Raw genomic sequence first — 19752 nt, 5'->3', positions numbered from 1 at the left:
ATACTGTTTCTAAGAATACCCTATCACGAAAATTTAGTAATAAATTTAATTTGTGTGTTAAAAAGTCGTTTTTTTAAGCATACTGATAGAAGAAAATATATATATCTGTACTGTATATATATTTACTTATTTAAGTTACTATTTATTAAATATTACAAATTGGTGTATGTAATAAAATATGGTTTACAATATAATTTTTTAAATCAACAGACAAATAATACATTTTTTTAAAATTAACTAATTCTACAATATACTGATCAAGTACAAATTAAGTGTCATCAAAAAAATGGAAAAAGGAAAAAAATTTAAGAAATTAAAAAAAATGGTAAATATAATTTTATTATGTTAATAATAATATTTTTAACCGTTATTGGAGTTTTCTGATTCAGTAAAAATGTGATGTCACTACCCCAAATAGCAGAAACTTCACCTGACCTAATTTAAGCTGTTAAAGGTTCAATCAAAAAGCTAGAAAGCAATTTAATATTGTATTTCAAAACTATCCCGATAGGAAAGGTATGTTCGCATAAGGAAGGAAATGTATGTCTGCATTATTATTCGGAAACAGAGTAGACCTGTATAAGTGAGAGAGTTAACTGGCAGACAAGATAGTCAGGTAGTGTTGCACAAAATAACTTTAACAAACAATTACTTATGAAAGTAGCATTATTTAAGTTTTACAAAAATACTTATAAACGATTTCATTATAATATTAGAAAACATTCTGTCTTACGATTTTAAAAGCAAGTTTTTAAACAGGAAGCAGTATAAGTTTAATATAGCATAAACAATATACGGCGATATTTGAACTTTATATGAGCTGAAAAAAGGTAGTATCATATTACTTACAATGAAATTTCAAAATCATTGTTTTTTAACAAGATATATTTGGAATTGTGGTTTTGCAGTGTTTATTAAATCAAAACACTAGATGACCTTAAAAAATTTGATTTGTTTTTATTCTAACAGGTTATCCGAATAAAAATTGAAATGGTTAAGCCTTTTGTTAGACCAGGCGTTAGTTTTTTTTTTCACAAACACTTGGTTGCAGATAAGGATTTCATTATTGAATATTAAACTTTAGTTTTTTTTAACAAACACTTGCTTGCAGATTAGTATTACGAAAATAAATATAGAACTATTAAAACACACTTTTAATTTAAAACCACCTGATGCTTCACACAAGAATTAATTTAACTTTTTTTATTGGTTAAATTAAAAATAAATATATACTTTTAAAACTTTCTTATATTAATTTTTGTTGGACACCTTATAAAAAGGTGTTACAGGTTTAAATTAAAATTCATACTAGGTAGCTATATTTAAATCTAAATATTTTACATAGGATGCAAGCATATTATTCCCATTCATAAAAACATACGACCATGATTGGTGAATTGTTTATGCTTAGTCAGTATAGATAGATTTGTGTGCGTTTTATTTTATTTAACAAAAGTTTGCTAGGCAGTTCAAAGCAAAAGTTTTTTAATATTTTTATCCTTGTTTTCTTTCTTATTACAATTTTTTTTAATTGTTGAAGTTAGTGCAGTTATTTTAATTATATTACATAGCAGATTATTTTACATTTCACTAATGCCTATACTCTTAATATATATATTACTGGTTTTATTAGAACAACTCAACCTGATTATAGTTAAATTTGTTTTTAACCAAAAATGAGTTACAATAGTTGGAAAGTGTTGAAAGAAATGGACGAGCAAGTTGTCTTTATGCTTGCGATAAATTTACCAATACTTCTTCCGTTACAGTCTGAAGAATGGAAAAATTTCAAAAAACTTAATGGAAAAATACAAAACTTGATTGAAAGCAGAAAATTAAAAGATCCAAATATTACATTTGAACAATGCAAAATGGTCGGTGTTTATAATGTTGGAAACTTAACTGGCAATGAATTAGTTAGGCTATTTATTCAGATTTTCAACGATGAAACATTGTACCAAGCCGGAAATTGCTTTTTATTTACAGTCGACGGAAAAGTTATTAACTTTGCAGTTTGTGTAGTGTATGTTTGGCAACCTTTGTTTGTTTCGTATGAAGACAAAAGAAGTTCGGTTCGATTTCTGTTTGAAAAACTTTTTGATGACGCAACATGCAAGCAAGAGGCCTTAAGCCCAAAGTTAAAAGAACTACAAGAAAAGGATCGTTACGATAAGCCTACTTTGGAAAATCTTCGCTCGAAAAGTGCCAATTTATATCAAAAATTTCTTAAAGAAAAAATTGTTAGTGTGAGAGAAGATTATCGCCATGCATTTGCTGGTGTTCTAGTTCATATTGCTAAAACACACATTACTAGAGGGAAAGGATTTTTTAAGATGGACCCAAAAAAAAAAATTTATCTACCCATGGCAGCCTGTGTTAAATTTGCCATAGTTGACAACAACACCCCTGAAATACTACAAGAAACATTTGGTCTACACAACAAAAGTTTGGAAGAGTTAGGAATATCGATAGACCATTGTAAAACACATTTAAAGAAACGATATATTCACAATGAAAAACTGAAAATACGACAAAAAGCAATGATGCCAATCATTTTTCAGTAAGTACTTTTATTATTTTTAATAAATAAAATTATTTCATATGTTATTTGTAGCGTAACCCCCAAATTTGATATTGAAAAATATAATTAATTTGTAACACAATTTTTCAACAATAAAATAATCAATTGTACTTTGCAGCTCACTCATGAAAAAGGAAAATCAGTCAGACTGCTATTCAAAAACTGATGTTCAAGCATTAATAAAAGCAGTTCAAGATCTGCATAAAATCTAGCACAAAAAGGATTGAAAAAAGTCACTAGTCATGCCATTAAGCAGCTAAAAACTAATTTGATTTTTTATTTGATTTGATGTCGAAAATTTTTCTTTTTTTTACAATTTTTACACAATAACTGACGATCTCAAATAGTGATGTTATAGACCATTTAAGATGCTTTTATTTATGTTTGAATACATTTCAAATACCTCCTTTTTTTTCAAAATTTAAAGTTGGTGTGATTTTAAACTTGTCTTATTTTTTATTAAGCTGCTGCTTTAGTACTTTTTTTAAATTTAATGCTAGTTTCTGAAATCATTTTATCTACTGCAAATAAATATAAATTTTTAAAATATTACAAAAAATAAATTATTATTTGGTAATTTTTTCTAAAACCTTGGTAACTATTATTTAAAACCTTGGTAACTATTAAACCTTGGTAACTATTAAACCTTGGTAACTATTAAACCTTGGTAACTATTAAACCTTGGTAACTATTAAACCTTGGTAACTATAAAACCTTGGTAACTATTAAAATAGCTGATGCAAAACATAAAACAGGAAATTATTGGTTACTTTTCTTGTGCCTAGCCACCGTACACTTTAAAGTTAAATTTGTAATTAATACTAAGGGTTGAAGAACAAAGATAACAATATATAATAAATAACTTAAGAATTTTGTTGAAATTTTACCTTAAGGCAATTGTACATAGTTGAAAGTGAAGCCAAACTATAAAGTTTACTTTAGAGGAACCTTTAAAAAAATTATACAAAAAAGTGTTTGCCAAGTCATTTTTTTGGCTCAAAATGTGTTTAATTACTGGAACTAAATAACATCCACGAAAGTGCTACGCTATGATATTTTGTATTTAAGGTAACGTAATATATTTTAACTGGCAGCGTGGTGTAGTGGTAAGAACTCTTGCTATACCACACATGAGGTCGTGGGTTCAATCCCCACTGATCTCATGCTGTAGCGCCCTTGAGTAAGGTGCTATAAACGGTATGAACTCCTGCTGAGCCAGCACTTCATCAGCAGCATAAGTACCGGCAATTATAATCTCTGTAATATCCCAAACTGCCACAGGCAACTCGAGACTGGGTCAAAGTAACTTATGTTACTCTATGTTTAAGTCACGCATTCGACTTTTCCACATCGAGGATAAAGATATAAACAAACAAAAAAACATTATGTATCATTTTACTGAGCTAATCATTATTGCAGTCTTGGCTGGCTGACAGACTGAAAATTTTGTTTAATTTGTTGGTGTCAAATTACTGACTGACTAGCTGAAAATATAAAACAAGAAATTAATTTTAAAACTTTTAAATAAAGGTTTCGTTATAAGTGAATAAACAAAATATGTTTCACCAAATTTGGACTAAAAAAGGGATTTCAGAAATTAATTTTTAATTTTTATTTGTTAATGCGTTCTACATAGCAAAAAAGTGAATTATCTAACGCAGTATATAAAAAGAATTGTTTTTAAATTTAAAATAAATAAAAAAATGAAATGTCTAAAGCAATATTTTTTTTAAGAATTTGATTATAGGTTCAGAAAATTTTGTTTAAATACAGTTTTTTAAATTTTTTTAGGTTGGTAAAATAATATTAATTGTATGATCCTAATTTTAGCTTAAAACCAATGTTTACATTCTACTAATTTTAAATAATTTGTTTCTTTAGGTAAAGGCACCCACATTTACTCTTTGTTGTAATAAAGGGATTATATGACGCTATTTTGCCATGGTCATTTCGCCAAAAGGTATTACAAATATTTTTAATTTAACAGCATTTTTTTAAGTATATTTTTTTCCTGGATGTTTGGAAGGTCGACTTTATGACCTTAACATAGAGTAACATCAGTTACCCCCACCCAGTCTCGAGTTGCTTCTGGCAGTTTGGGATAGAATATCATCCCTGATAATTAAGCTGTTGATTAAATATCGGCTCAGTAGAAGTTCATATTACTTTAGCGCCTTATTCAAGGGCGCTACAGCATATGAGCAGTGGGGATTTAACACATGACCTAATGTGGTGTAGCAAGTGTCCTGACTACTACATCACGCTGCTAATTTAGAGTTATTTATGACTAAATATTATTTTTTAATAAAATATTCCACCAAATTTACATTTTTTATTTTTAATTTAATTTTTTTCAGGCTTGAAATGGTCTTGGATATGTATTATTACAAAAATGAGGTAATGGAATATAAAATTGGATTTATCTTTTTATTGAATATAACAAGTTCAACGATAAAGAAAGAAAATATCCAACTGCATCATAAAAAATGAAAAGCTTTAAAACAACTAATTATTGGATAAACAAGTGGCTATCAGAAATGGGTAAATAAAATTGGTAAATTGTTAAAATTGTTGTTAGAGACTGTCACGTGGTGGTAGTAGAGTGCTTTCAATTATGTTTTTTTTTTTGGTTTTTCGCATATTGATAAAAGTAAATAAATACGATATACAATTAATATTACAACAATGCGACGGGGAAAAATGACAAAATCAATTTAATGATTTAAAACATGCCAAAAGTAATTATGTTTACATGAAGATTGTAGTATGTTATGGCATGGCCACCAAACCCAAATGTTAAAGACAATTTTGTTAAAAAGCACTAATTTGTTTGAACCCGGCATTTACAGATAGCTTAAAATATGTCACAACAGACTATTCTTCAAAAAAGTAAAAAAAATTACATAAGGGTAATAAAAAAGTGTAGTCTTATACTAAGAATTTTAAAAAGCTTTTTAGCTTTATAATTATCGTTTATTTAGTAAAACAACTAATAAAAAATATTTTCTGCAATTTTTTGGCTTTCATGAAACGTAATTTTAATTTTTTTTTAATTGCGCAAAACTTTTAAAAATTAAATAACTGTTTTTAGTCCGGTTTCAATAAAAAAAAAAATTATTTTCCCGCGGGGATTTTTTTGCGGTATTTTTGTTTGGCGTCTTCACGTCACGCGTTGTGTATTTTTCTGACTTGATTGTGATTTGACTTTTTGGTAGCCGGAACTGCAATTAAACTAAAATTAAAAAAAACGTAACACTTTTGTATTGCGTAAGAAAAATACCTTGTTTCTAAACAAAAAGAACATATTATAAAATAACAGAACACACAGATAACATAATATTATAATAATATAAAATAAAAATATAACTCACACAATATATAAATATCTTGTTTATATGCTAACTGTTTACTGGCGCCAAGACTAAATTATCCTTTTTCGCAATAAATACCTACTGTCCTGCAAAAAAACGGCGTGAGTCGGCGATGAAATTTCCGTGTATAAAGTCAGCCTAAGACCATATTTTACCGATATTTAAAATAAAATTTTGCATAAAGTACAGTATATATAAAAGTTTTTATTGGTTGTTACGTTAATGACATATGTTGGTTTTTGGAATATTTATTTTTTTAAAGATTTTTGTTTCAAAAACCTTTTTTTAAAACGAAAGAAAGATGGGTGCTTTTGGCCTGCAAAATTTTATGACTAACATATGTCATTAACGTAACAACCAATAAAAACTTTTACATATACTGTACTTTATGCAAAATTTTATTTTGAATATCGGTAAAATATGGTCTTACGCTGACTTTATACACGGGAATTTCATCGCCGACTCCCCGCCGTTTTTTGGCAGGACAAATCTTTTGGCAACTCTTTAAACGTTTTATTCTTTGTGTTTTAGTATATAAATTTATATACATTAACACAGGCAATAACTAATAACATATTTATGCACATTCCTCAGTGTAAAAAATGATTAATTAATGATCTATTTTCTTCAAATATCGTTTAGAAAGACGGCCCTATTTCGCAAAATACGAGATATCATTATGCATTGTCCTCCGTCACCTAAAAGCGCGCGCTTTCAAAATAAGTTTTTTATAGGTTTTAGTTTGTAAAATTAAAAAATTGACACGGCAAAAGAAAGATAACATGTTTTTGCACATTATTATTAAAAAAAAATATTAATTTACTGCTTATTTTGTTTCAAATACTGTCTAAAAAACTGTATATAACTACGCAAAAATAAAATTTCTCGCGGTAATTAAAATGCAAAATCCCCGCTGTTTTGAAAAAAAAATTTTGGCCGAAGTGTCTTGGCCAAAGTGTCCGGGGGCCGAAGTGTCTGGCATTCGTTTAAACATAGGGGATTTGCCTTTAAAAATTTCCCGTCAGGTGAAGTTTCTCGCTTGAGCCGTTAGTATTTTTCCATTCGTTTCAGACATAAGTTAAAGTAGATTGAATAAAACACAATGTTTTTTTGATAAGTAAATTACGACTATAACTTTTGTTCCAGAACCTCATATCAGTTCCCTTTTTTGCAAAGGTATGTTCTGTAGTTTCGCAGGAAATAACAATACTAAAAACAATGTCAAATAGTCGGGTTACCTAACGAAAGAACATGTGCTGCTGGCCGATTAACGTGAGTTATATTTTGCAGCAATTTCTTTTGATCGAAATTCTTGCACATTTCTTCAACCTCTAAAAAGTTATATTTGTTTACTATACAATTCTATCAGGTAAACGTATACACAATTATTTGTACATACTTTTCTTTGTCCATGTTTTATCGTTGCGAAAGTCAAATGTCTTTTTTACTACCTGCAAACATATTTAATTAAAAAAATGCATTGATTGTTTAGGTTTGCAAAATATATGTAAAACGTTAATAATAATATATGTTTCGTTGCTAGACTAACGTACTTTGTAGGTCTGGTTGTAACTCCAGTATGGAAGTTCGTTTGCAGCAATCTTGGGTCCACATTTAATTAAACTGAAATAAAATAACTTACATTTAATACAACGTAGAAGTAGCCCCATAAATTTAATACAGAATAACAATAATAACTTTACTCAGTTAAAGTTATAAATATTATTGATGAAAATTCATCGGCACTTTTATTTACTATCTATTTAGTTAAAAATAAGTTAAGTTACCTGTTTTCGCATTTTTTTAAGCAATCAAACTTTGCATTTGCGCAACATTGATTGCATTTAATAGTGTTGTGCCATTGATTTTGTTTAACGCTGTACTGTAGATAGAAATAGTAAAATACGTCGTACTCAATTGATAAACCAATTAACGTTAACAACAAAATAACTAGAAAACGGCGGGGAGTAAAATATGGTCTTATGCTGACTTTATACACGGAAATTTCCTCGCCGACTCCCCGCCGTTTTATTGCTGAACAAATCTTCTAGCAACTCTTTAAACGTTATATTCTTTGTGTTTTAGTATATCAATTTATATACATTAACACGGGCAACAACTAATAACATATTTATGCACATTCTTCAGTGTAAAAAATTAAAGCTCTATTTTCTTCAAATCTTGTTTGGAAAGGCGTCACTATTTGGCAAAATACGAGATATCATTATGCATTGTCCTCCATAACCTAAAAGCGCGCGCTTTCAAAATTAGTTTTTTATAGGTTTTAGTTTGTAAAATTAAAAAATTGACACGGCAAAAGAAAGATAACATGTTCTAACGAACCTAAACAATCAATGCATTTTTTTAATTAAATATGTTTGCAAGTAGTAAAAAAGACATTTGACTTTCGCAACGATAAAACATGGACAAAGAAAAGTATGTACAAATAATTGTGTATACGTTTACCTGATAGAATTGTATAGTAAACAAATATAACTTTTTACAGGTTGAAGAAATGTGCAAGAATTTCGATCAAAAGAAATTGCTGCAAAATATAACTCACGTTAATCGGCCAGCAGCACATGTTCTTTCGTTAGGTAACCCGACTATTTGACATTGTTTTTAGTATTGAAACTATAGAACATACCTTTACAAAAAAGGGAACTGATATTAAGTTTCTGGAACAAAGGTTATAGTCGTAATTTACTTATTAAAAAAACATTGTGTTTTATTTAATCTACTTTAACCTGTCTGAAACGAATGGAAAAATACCAACTGCTCAAGCGAGAAGCTTCACGTGACTTGAAATTTTTAAAGGGAAATCCCCTATGCTTAAACAAGATAGTCTCCTTTGACTATATCGAAATATAATCGCCGAAGTGTCTGGTTACCTCAAATAGTGATGTTATAGACCATTTAAGATGCTTTTATTTATGTTTGAATACATTTCAAATACCTCCTTTTTTTTCAAAATTTAAAGTTGGTGTGATTTTAAACTTGTCTTATTTTTTATTAAGCTGCTGTTTTAGTACTTTTTTAAAATTTAATGCTAGTTTCTGAAATCATTTTATCTACTGCAAATAAATATAAATTTTTAAAATATTACAAAAAATAAATTATTATTTGGTAATTTTTTTTAAAACCTTGGTAACTATTAAACCTTGGTAACTATTAAACCTTGGTAACTATTAAACCTTGGTAACTATTAAACCTTGGTAACTATAAAACCTTGGTAACTATTAAACCTTGGTAACTATTAAACCTTGGTAACTAGGGATGGGCCAATCGAATCCGAGTCCGAGTACTCGGCCCGAGTATTAAGCATATTTTAATACTCGTGCTCGTCGAGCATTCTTTAGTACTCGGACGCCGAGTAATAATTTGTCATTTAAGATCGTATACGATTTACTAAACATAAAAAAACACGAGGTTTGCCTTTTTCTAATAATTTATAATCTACTCTCAATTATATTACGTTATTTAAGCAACAATTGCGCAACTAATACACTTTTTACTACACTTTTTTTACTAAATTTTACGCATAATAAATTTGAGACTTAAACATTTTCGTTTGGACTTAAAATGATATTGCTATCAGCGGTAAGTAGTTTTGCCAACGTTAAACCTTTTATAATCCATAAATACGTGTTTTTGGCAAATTTTGCAGTTTTAAAATTATGCGGGAAAGATTCTCGTGAACAGTTATATACGTTTAAATGACGTCATAACCGAGTACTCGGACTCGGCCGAGTATCGCGACAAAATACTCGGGCTCGTCGAATCCGAGTAATTTGGATTTCAGCCCATCCCTATAATGGTAACTATAAAACCTTGGTAACTATAAAACCTTGGTAACTATTAAAACTTGGTAACTATAAAACCTTGGTAACTATTAAAATAGCTGATGCAAAACATAGAACAGGAAATTATTGGTTACATTTCTTGTGCCTAGCCACCGTACACTTTAAAGTTAAATTTGTAATTAATACTAAGGGTTGAAGAACAAAGATAACAATATATAATAAATAACTTAAGAATTTTGTTGAAATTTTACCTTAAGGCAATTGTACATAGTTGAAAGTGAAGCCAAACTATGCCTTTATAAAGTTTACTTTAGAGGAACCTTTAAAAAAATTAAACAAAAAAGTGTTTGCCAAGTCATTTTTTTGGCTCAAAATGTGTTAAATTACTGGAACTAAATAACATCCACGAAAGTGCTACGCTATGATATTTTGTATTTAAGGTAACGTAATATATTTTAACTGGCAGCGTTGTGTAGTGGTAAGAATTCTTGCTATACCACACATGAGGTCGTGGGTTCAAGCCCCACTGATCTCATGCTGTAGCGCCCTTTACCGGGCAACTATAATCTCTGTAATATCCCAAACTGCCACAGGCAACTCGAAACTGGGTCAGAGTAACTTATGTTACTCTATGTTTAAGTCGCGCATTCAACTTTTCCACATAGAGGATAAAGATATAAACAAAAAAAATATTATGTATCATTTTACTGAGCTAATCATTATTGCAGTCTTGGCTGGCTGACAGACTGAAAATTTTGTTTAATTTGTTGGTGTCAAATTACTGACTAACTAGCTGAAAATATAAAACAAGAAATTAATTTTAAAACTTTTAAATAAAGGTTTCGTTATAAGTGAATAAACAAAATATGTTTCACCAAATTTGGACTAAAAAAGGGATTTCAGAAATTAATTTTTAATTTTTATTTGTTAATGCGTTATCTAACGCAGTATATAAAAAGAATTGTTTTTAAATTTAAAATAAATAAAAAAGATGAAATGTGTAAAGCAATATTTTTTTTAAGAATTTAATTATGTGTTCGGAAAATTTTATTTAAATACAGTTTTTTAAATTTTTTGAAAATAAGTTTTTTTATTGAAATTGTATATAAATAGTTGTTATACACATTTTTAAGTAATATTTACGCCTTATTTTATTAAAAATATAAACGTTTATTTAAATAAGGTATTGGAATGCACAAGTTACAATGGCACAATGATCTGGAAGATCAAAGATTATCAAAGAAGAAAACGGGAAGCTATCAGTGGTCGAACTTTGTCGCTTTATTCTCAACCTTTCTACACAAGTACATACGGATACAAAATGTGTTCCAGGATTAATCTCAATGGAGATGGAATGGGTAAATAGAGAGCTAGGTTGGTAAAATAATATTAACTGTATGATCCTAATTTTAGCTTAAAACCAATGTTTACATTCTACTAATTTTAAATAATTTGTTTCTTTAGGTAAAGGCACTCACATTTACCTTTTGTTGTGATAAAGAGATTAAATGACACTATTTTGCCATGGTCATTTCGCCAAAAGGTATATATAACAAATATTTTTAATTTAACAGCATTTTTTTTATCCCCTATGTTGGAAGGTCGACTGAACAACCTAAACATAGAGTAACATCAGTTACCCTGACCCAGTCTAGAGTTGCCGTTGGCAGTTCGGAATATTATATATTCTCTGATAATCAAGCTGCTGCATAAATATTGGCTTAGCAGAAGTTTTTATTATTTTAGCGCCTTATTCAAGGGCGCTGCACTATAAGAGCAGTGGGGATTAAACCCATGACCTCATGTGGTGTAGCAAGTGTCCTGACTACTACATCACGCTGCTAATTTAGAGTTATTTATGACTAATTAATATTTTTTAATAAAATATGCCAGCAAATCTACTTTTTTTTCATTTTTAATTTAATTTTTTTTAGGCTTGAAATGGTTTTAGATATATATTATTACAAAAATAAGCTAATGGAATATAAAATTGGATTTATCTTTTTATTGAATATAACAAGTTCAAAGATAAAGAAGTAAATAATCAACTGCATCATAAAAAATGAAAAACTTTAAAACAACTAAATATTGGACAAACAAGAAGCTATCAGAAATGGGTAAATAAAGTTGTTAAATTGTTAAAATTGTTGTTAGAGACTGTCATATGGTGGCAGTTGAGTGCTTTCAATTATGTTTTTTTTTTTGGTTTTTCGCATATTGATAAAAGTAAATAATAGATATACAATTAATATTACAACAATGCGATGGGAAAAAATGACAAAATCAATTTAATAATTTAAAACATGCCAAAAGTATTAATGTTTACATGAAGATTGTAGTATGTTATGGCATGGTCACCAAACCCAAATGTTAAAGACAATTTTGTTAAAAAGCACTAATTTGTTTGAACCCGGCGTTTACAGATAGCTTAAAATATGTCACAACAGACTATTCTTCAAAAAAGTAAAAAAAATTACATAAGGGTAATAAAAAAGTGTAGTCTTATACTAAGAATTTTAAAAAACTTTTTAGCTGTATAATTATCGTTTATTTAGTAAAACAACTAATAAAAAATATTTTCTGCAATTTTTGGCTTTCATGAAACGTAATTTTAATTTTTTCTAATTATGCAAAACTTTTAAAAATTGAATACCATGTATGACATTTAAACGTTAACTGTTTTTATGAGTCCGGTTATGCTTGTGTATTTGTTTGCCGTCTTTTACGTCACAAATACCAATTTCTAAACGAAGGGAACATATTAAATTGGTTACACACACAATATATGAATATCTTGTTTAAATGCTAACTGTTTACTGGCGCCAAGACTAAATCATCCTTTTTTACAATAAATACCTACCTTTTTATTTAAATTTAAACAATTTTTTTCCATTTTTAAGTTTATAAAACTACGTGGGAAAATGTTCGGAAATCGGTTGTAGTGACGAAGCGCATGGTAAAAAAAACGGAACTAAACTGAGCTGGTTAATACCGAGCAGTAAAAATAAAATTGCGTCATACGTAAAAATTTCCGTTTAATGGCAAAAGGCGCTGGCGATGTCGCTTGCGCTTGTCTTTTTCCATTTTCAGTATAAATATCGCTTAACTGTTTCAATTTACCAGTGAGTATCATGTCAGGAACAGGGCGCGTTATGCAGAGCAAACAGTAAAGACTACAAGTGAATTGTATAAGATTTATTTTAAAATTTGTGCCGACTTTATGGTTTATATTTTCAAGTGCGCAAAATAAACATTTATTATGTTTTTTTTTAAAAGTTTTTAGTGCGAAATTAAATTTGCAATTAGTTGTACACAAAAATAACATTGGATAATACAAAGTGCGATATAATTACATAAAATATAAATTATTTTACTTTGATTAACTTACCATTGTAGATAAAAAGGTTTTTGAATAAACAGGGAAAAATTGTTGGGTCGGGTTAAATAAACAGGAATTTTAACAGGAGATGTAATGTTTAAGAATGTTTGAGTCCCCTAAGTTACTTTATAGACAACAAAGTTAGTTATGGACAAACCACAAATTATATTTCAAGTGCGCAACTAGGCATGCTATAAGTTAAGGCCATAATTTGTTTTGTTAGGCCACAGGTGTACTTAAACATTACGCGCGAATATTATTTCGCGAACTTTTAATTTTCCGTTTTCGCTACGCTATAATGAATATATACCTTCTTGAATAAACAGTAAGCAAATATTTATTTACAGACTTTAATATTGTCAGATGTATAGGGGATAAGTAATACTTGGTAAATACCATTATTTCTTGTTGGAAAACATTATGTATATATATCTAAACAATTGCTATGAAGTGAACAGTAGTTGTTTCTTGAGTTAAAATAGAAAAAAGACTTTATGTCTTTTTTTATAGATTAGTTCAAAATTTAAATTGCATGTCTTTTTTGATAAGGTATAGATTTAATATTTTTTTAAATTTTTTATTTTTTTTTTCGCGCATTGATGAAAGTATGAATGGTATAAGTGAATCTACAAAGAACATAAACATTTAGATGTGGTTTGTGTAAAATTTAATAGGGGAAAATAATAATACTAATTATTAAACTAATTTTAAATTTAAAATGATAAAAAAGTGTTATTAGGCACAAAAAAAATTGTTGTTAGGCAAAAAAAATAAGAAAAAACACTGTTTCGTTCAAATAAGCCCAGTGAGCCGCTTGTTTTCCGTTTAAATAGCCCCACTAGGCCGCTTTGCTTGAACTATTAAAAAAATTAATAAAGGGTAAAAAATAAAGTGACTTTAGCAAGGTTGTTTCTAAGAAGTAAATATTGCACCTTAGTTTATTAAAAATTAAAATATTTTTATTATACAAACAATTAGACATTTTATAAATTATAAGAATCGCGTTATTTTTAGTAGTTGATTGATGTAGTGTTTTATAGTCAGTTAGTTGATGTAAAAAAGGGCTTTAAATGTCTCTTTTTTTTGGAGCGATCGCGTATATATATAGTGCACGCAAATGCGAATTGACTAGTAGCAGAAACGGGGATAGCTAGCAAAAACATGATAAATTTTCAAAAACAAATATTAGAATGTGTTTAAAAATATTTCAGGCTTGTTAAAGACGCTACAATATTTTAACATTTCAGTAAGTAAAATTTATTTAAAATATCAACAATATTAAGGTGTTAATTTAATGTAAGTTTAAACATTACGTATTAAATGTTTGGTGAATATAAGCACGTCAAATAATCGTTATTTAATTAATTATATTACCGTATGAATATCTTATCTTCGCAAATAACAATACGTGAAAATAAAAATATTTGTCAATTAAAATTTCAAAGTTTATTTCGAGAATAAGTCGTGTAGTTGAGAATAGAATATTGATAAAGAACCAACGAGTCACCAACAAGGGGAAAGTATATCGTACGTTAGTTAGTTAACAGCATGCGACATTATGTGTTTACCGACAGTAGTTGTATTTTGAACCGATTATTACACCCTTAGAGATTAGTTACGGTTTCTAATAAAAATCTATCAGAAAAATTACATTAACCTCTGTTAAAAATCTAATAATAAAAATCAGGAAAGTTGCGCGTCAAAATGCCAAAAACCATTAAAATAAATAAACTTCAAAATAAGTTTTGGTTGTCATTGGTTGTCATTTTTGCGGTGTGTCATTTTTTGGTTGTCATTGGTTGTCATTTTTGCGGTGTGTCATTCACCAACAAGAGTCTTTTTTTCATAATTAAGCAAGCCACGATTTAATTAATCAAGCAAGTCATGTTTCCATCAAGCAAGTCACGATTTAATAAAAATCGTAATAGTATATTTATATCGTAAGAAGATTTTTACCAGAAAAGCCTTGAAATTTAAACTTTGTTGTGAATGTTTTAATAGTTAATACGTTTGTGGAAAACAGTATAGACTAAAATTAACTGTAGAAGTGGTTGTTGTGCGCTACATACGAAAAAAGTATTTTTTTGTTTTCCCTATTGATATTTATTCAGTTATCTAAAAGTCTTTATTCAGTTAAAAAAAAACAAATTCATTACAGAATTTGCTTAATATTTAAGATATTAATATTTAATATTTTGTTTTGAAGTTAAAATTGTAAATGCCCGACAACGAGCAGGTATTCTTTGTGAAGTTATAATTCATTCAGTTTTTTGACTTAACGATTTTGAAAGTCTATTAACAGAACAATTTGTTTTCAGACGACCCCTTTTTGCACAAACTGTGGACACAAATTCACTTTACCTACTCTAGTATCAGAAAATACGACTACAAGGGTAAAAACTAATTTAAATTTTGATTTAAAATTATTAATAAATATTTTAAAAATTTTATTTAAAAAACAAAAATATATTTTTTTAGTCTGCACCATCTTGTCCCAGTTGCGGGCACTCGTTTGCCTTGCCCATTCAAGTTTCTGAAACTGCCTCGAGAGTTAAAAGATTTGTTTTTGGTGACGTGGACTATACCGAGGTTTCGCCAGAGGAAGGTAGGAAACACCACACCTTAGTTATTTAGTATGTCTAAGTATAAGTCTACATTTTACGTTACGTTACTTAAGTTAACGTTTAGCGTTTACGTGAATATTTTACGTTACGCTTAGCGTAATATTAAGCCTTACGTTTACTTAGCTTACGACCTTAGGTTACTTACGTCAATATTTGAAACATTTTTGGTAAAGAACATCTTATTTGCCATTTAAACAAATACTTCAAGAAATAACCATTAGTTATTTAATGTGTTACATATATAAATAAACCTTTGAAATTATTTTTAGAGTAAAATGGAAAAAGGATCTTCAGAAGCTTCGGTAATTACTGGTGATTTTCGCAGCTTACAAGTAAGATTTCTTTCATTTTGTAAGCCTACAGTAAAATGTTACTCGAAAAATTTTTAATAAATAAAACTAAAATTTTTTTAAAAGAACAAAATGTTAGGTTAATAATTATTTTTTTCTTTTATAAACGGGCTTTTTTTAATTAGGAACAACAGGCAATTTATTGTTTTAAAATATGTTATTTTATCATGTAGGCTCACATGAAATACACGAACACAATATTTCAAAGACAAATCTTGGAAATTAAAAATGCCCTACAAACTGTCAATCAAAAAACTGAAGCAGTAAACAGGGAATGTATTGTTAATAAAAACTCGACAGCCAAGCTAGAAGCTAACCAGGGTCCACTGCAGGTATGTTTAAAATAATTCGATTAACTTTAAAAAAAGGGGATTTGAACAACTGTCTGTGGTGCAAGGGTTAATATGTAGATCACATGGTTAAATATCGATTGCAAGCGCTAAACTTATTTATAGAATGGTTGTAAAATTTTTCTCTCGTAAACTTTTTTTAGAAAATGATTGCGTCTCACACAGACAAACCTCTCAACATAAACAGGGACATGACAGCTTTCGAAAATTCTATAAAAAGTGGGGTTCAAGAAACAACTACTACCATGAAAGAATTAAAAAGAAAAGTTACAGATCTGGAAAGAAGGGTAGTAGAACTTGAAAGAAAAGCTCAAAGTGGAAATTTTGGTGCAAGTAACACTTCTGGAGCAGGTAAAATTGTTACAGTATTAACTTTTATAAATTTCACAATTCTGCTTTTAAATTAGCCATTTTTAAAGGTTCAACAAAAATTAGGTAAAGTTTGTGCATTATTAATACCCAATATGACAGCAGTGGAAATTAAATCAAGTATTTTATTGGTTTAATTGTAACTTTATTTTTAGAAAACTTGGGTCAACTTGTTGAAGATGTTGAACGACAATTAGCTCTCTATGATGTCAGAATTGCTGAGATGGATTTAAGATTCCAAGTATGTTATAGTTAAAACTTACATTTTAATAAAAAATAGCAAAAACTACTTACAATAAGATTTTACTTTTTATCTACATATTATTTAAAGCTGTAATTTTTTAAGGTAATGGAATGTACAAGTTACAATGGCACAATGATCTGGAAGATCAAAGATTATCAAAGAAAAAAAAAATGAAGCTATCAGTGGTCGATCTTTGTCGCTTTATTCTCAACCTTTCTACAAAAGTAGATATGGATACAAAATGTGTGCCAGGATTTATCGTGATGGAATTGGTAAAACCTTTATTTTTTTAAAGCAATCATACTATAATGCACTTTACTTTTCGTTACTTAATGAAATATAATATATCTTGACCATAATATATTTTGTAACAGGTAAACACACTCACATGACCTCATTTTTTATTGTGATGAGGGACAAATATGACATACTTTTGTCATGGAGGTTCAGACAAAAGGTAAATTTAACTTAACAGCTTATTTGACTTCTGATTTTGGGTATTGTAAAAACTATTTGGCAAACTGATGTGTCTATCTATGTTACTAAAAAAAATATTTAAACAAAGATTTACAAACTTGGTTATTTAGGTAGCTTTGATGCTTATGGATCAGCCACCAGATTGTCGCGATCTCTCGGACACGTTCCGACCCGATCCTTCATCTTCTTCATTTAAGAAGCCACAATCGGACATGAACATTGCTTCTGGTTGTCCTCTTTTTTGTGGCTCATAATGTTGCTGATGGAAGTAGTTATGTTAAAAATAATACAATTTACTATAAAATCCAAGTTTAAACTTCAGACTGCAGTGTTTATGGATCTTGCTACCGCAATCTTTTTCCAACATTTCAAGATTTGTACACTGCAGTTGAATCTTATCTATGCAACAAACAAATCCATGGCCGGATGCAAATACTGCTTAAGAGGGTGGTTGTGTGGCACAGCAGTCACAGCTTCAAGCTATAAACCAAAAGTTTTGGGGTTTGAGACGCACTAATGCCACACTTTTTACTTTGAAGCCCAGCATTTCTTTTTAAACCAGTATTCTTTAAACGAATTTATAATCTGTCGGTTCCATTTTTTTTTTTTTTTTAGCTTTTATAAAAGCAATTTTGTACTATTCTTCACAACTTAAATGATGTAGCAAACAATTTTACACATGTGTAAAAATAACTTCAAGTATTTAAAATACTTTAAAACATTGTGATTTTTTAATTTCTAAATTTTATAAAGTTCAAGTTTTATTTAGTTCTTAAGGTTTCACTGTAATTTTTTAGGTATGTCGTTTTATCGCTTTGTCGAATATCGTTCTACTGAAAACATAAGCTTATTAAGGTTTATAACCTATTTATTGCAACTAAAAAATGTTTTCTATAAACTAAACGTAGTAAACTTGGCCATCAAAACTGTTTTATGCAAAAATACATTTGCCTAAAGTACCAATTTTGTAGCTTACTGGATTTTAAATTGTGGGCTTTATTTTATTATGCAATTAACTGTGTGCCAAAAATTTTCTTAAATCTATTTAGGCTTTTTAATATTATTTTTTTTGTGTTTAGCAATATTCTTTTTTTGTGCTTGTGTTTTAATGATATGTATGTTTAAATAATATGCATATATTTATTTGATATATAATATATGTTTTACAACCGTTCGATTATTTTTGCTTTAAATATGATCTTTAATAAAAACATTCCAAAAAAATAAGTCAATAATAATGTACAAGTAACAATATATAGAAGTACCAATTTTGTCGCCTGAAGTACCAATTTTGTAGCTTACTGGATTTTAAATTGTGGGCTTTATTTTATTATGCAATTAACTGTGTGCCAAAAATTTTCTTAAATCTATTTAGGCTTTTTAATATTATTTTTTTTGTGTTTAGCGATATTCTTTTTTTGTGCTTGTGTTTTAATGATATGTATGTTTAAATAATATGCATATATTTATTTGATATATAATATATGTTTTACAACCGTTCGATTATTTTTGCTTTAAATATGATCTTTAATAAAAACATTCCAAAAAAATAAGTCAATAATAATGTACAAGTAACAATATATAAATAAAAGATGGTAAAAATAACAAAATTTTGTAAATTGTTTATCAAACTTTTAAATTAAACTTAATATTTATTTTATATTTTAATATTATTTGTACTTACATAATCAAGCTTATTAATATAATCAAAAAATGTAGACAATTGTTTTTTTATTATTTAAAAAAATTATGTAAATTATTTTTAAGATGTTTAGATAACTTACAATAAATTAAATGTGTTTTTTTTTTAAAAAAGTGTCAAAAATTTTTGTTTTCAGTTTTTTTAACCGTGAGATATACAAGAGTTGTTTTTTTTATTTTTTTTTTATTTTTTCATAAAAACTTGATTTTTTAAAGGTTTAGATTACTTTAAACCTGTTTAGATGATTTATTATAGACCACTAGGGGCTTTTTTTTAAAAAATAAAAAAAATATTTTATTTATTTTAGGTCAATTTAGAAAAACTACACCCTTGCAGAAAATGCCGAAAATCGCTGTTTTGGGAGGAAAAATATATTGCCGAAATTTGTTAAAAAATTAATTTTAAGATGCTTAGATGACATACAATAAATTAAACGTGTTTTTTTTTTAAAATGTGTTAAAATTTTTTCTTTTAATTTTTGTTTTATGTTTTTGTTTTTTTA

At 28.2% G+C, this 19752-nt stretch overlaps 1 protein-coding gene and 1 pseudogene across 3 annotated transcripts; one reads left to right on the top strand and one right to left on the bottom strand.

Moving 5' to 3' along the window:
* The first annotated feature begins 209 nt into the window (after nt 1–209).
* Nucleotides 210–19111, top strand: LOC145753223 (TNF receptor-associated factor 3-like; annotated as a pseudogene). The gene is made up of 15 exons (XR_014283837.1): nt 210–325; nt 4463–4541; nt 4939–5122; nt 10939–11129; nt 11220–11298; nt 11690–11872; nt 15453–15527; nt 15613–15739; nt 16028–16090; nt 16282–16440; nt 16602–16809; nt 16983–17068; nt 17174–17343; nt 17446–17528; nt 17659–19111. The product of XR_014283837.1 is annotated as a TNF receptor-associated factor 3-like (transcript).
* Nucleotides 4946–8999, bottom strand: LOC145753225 (uncharacterized). Of its 2 annotated transcripts, XM_082569622.1 has the most exons (6): nt 8516–8999; nt 7740–7834; nt 7506–7575; nt 7352–7403; nt 7191–7283; nt 4946–5802 (listed from the first exon to the last, which is right to left on the bottom strand). In XM_082569622.1, the coding sequence occupies exons 1-6, from the start codon at nt 8534–8536 to the stop codon at nt 5747–5749; spliced, it is 387 nt and encodes a 128-aa protein (XP_082425748.1). In that variant the 5' UTR covers nt 8537–8999; the 3' UTR covers nt 4946–5746. The 2 variants fall into 2 exon arrangements, with proteins under 2 accessions (XP_082425748.1, XP_082425749.1); XM_082569623.1 differs by having other exon boundaries at nt 7506–7834; nt 8419–8999.
* Nucleotides 19112–19752: the final 641 nt, after the last annotated feature.

This window comes from Corella eumyota, chromosome 5 (assembly GCF_963082875.1).
Source record: "Corella eumyota chromosome 5, kaCorEumy4.1, whole genome shotgun sequence".
Lineage (NCBI taxonomy): Eukaryota > Metazoa > Chordata > Ascidiacea > Phlebobranchia > Corellidae > Corella > Corella eumyota.
This window is presented reverse-complemented; position numbering and strand designations above follow the sequence as displayed.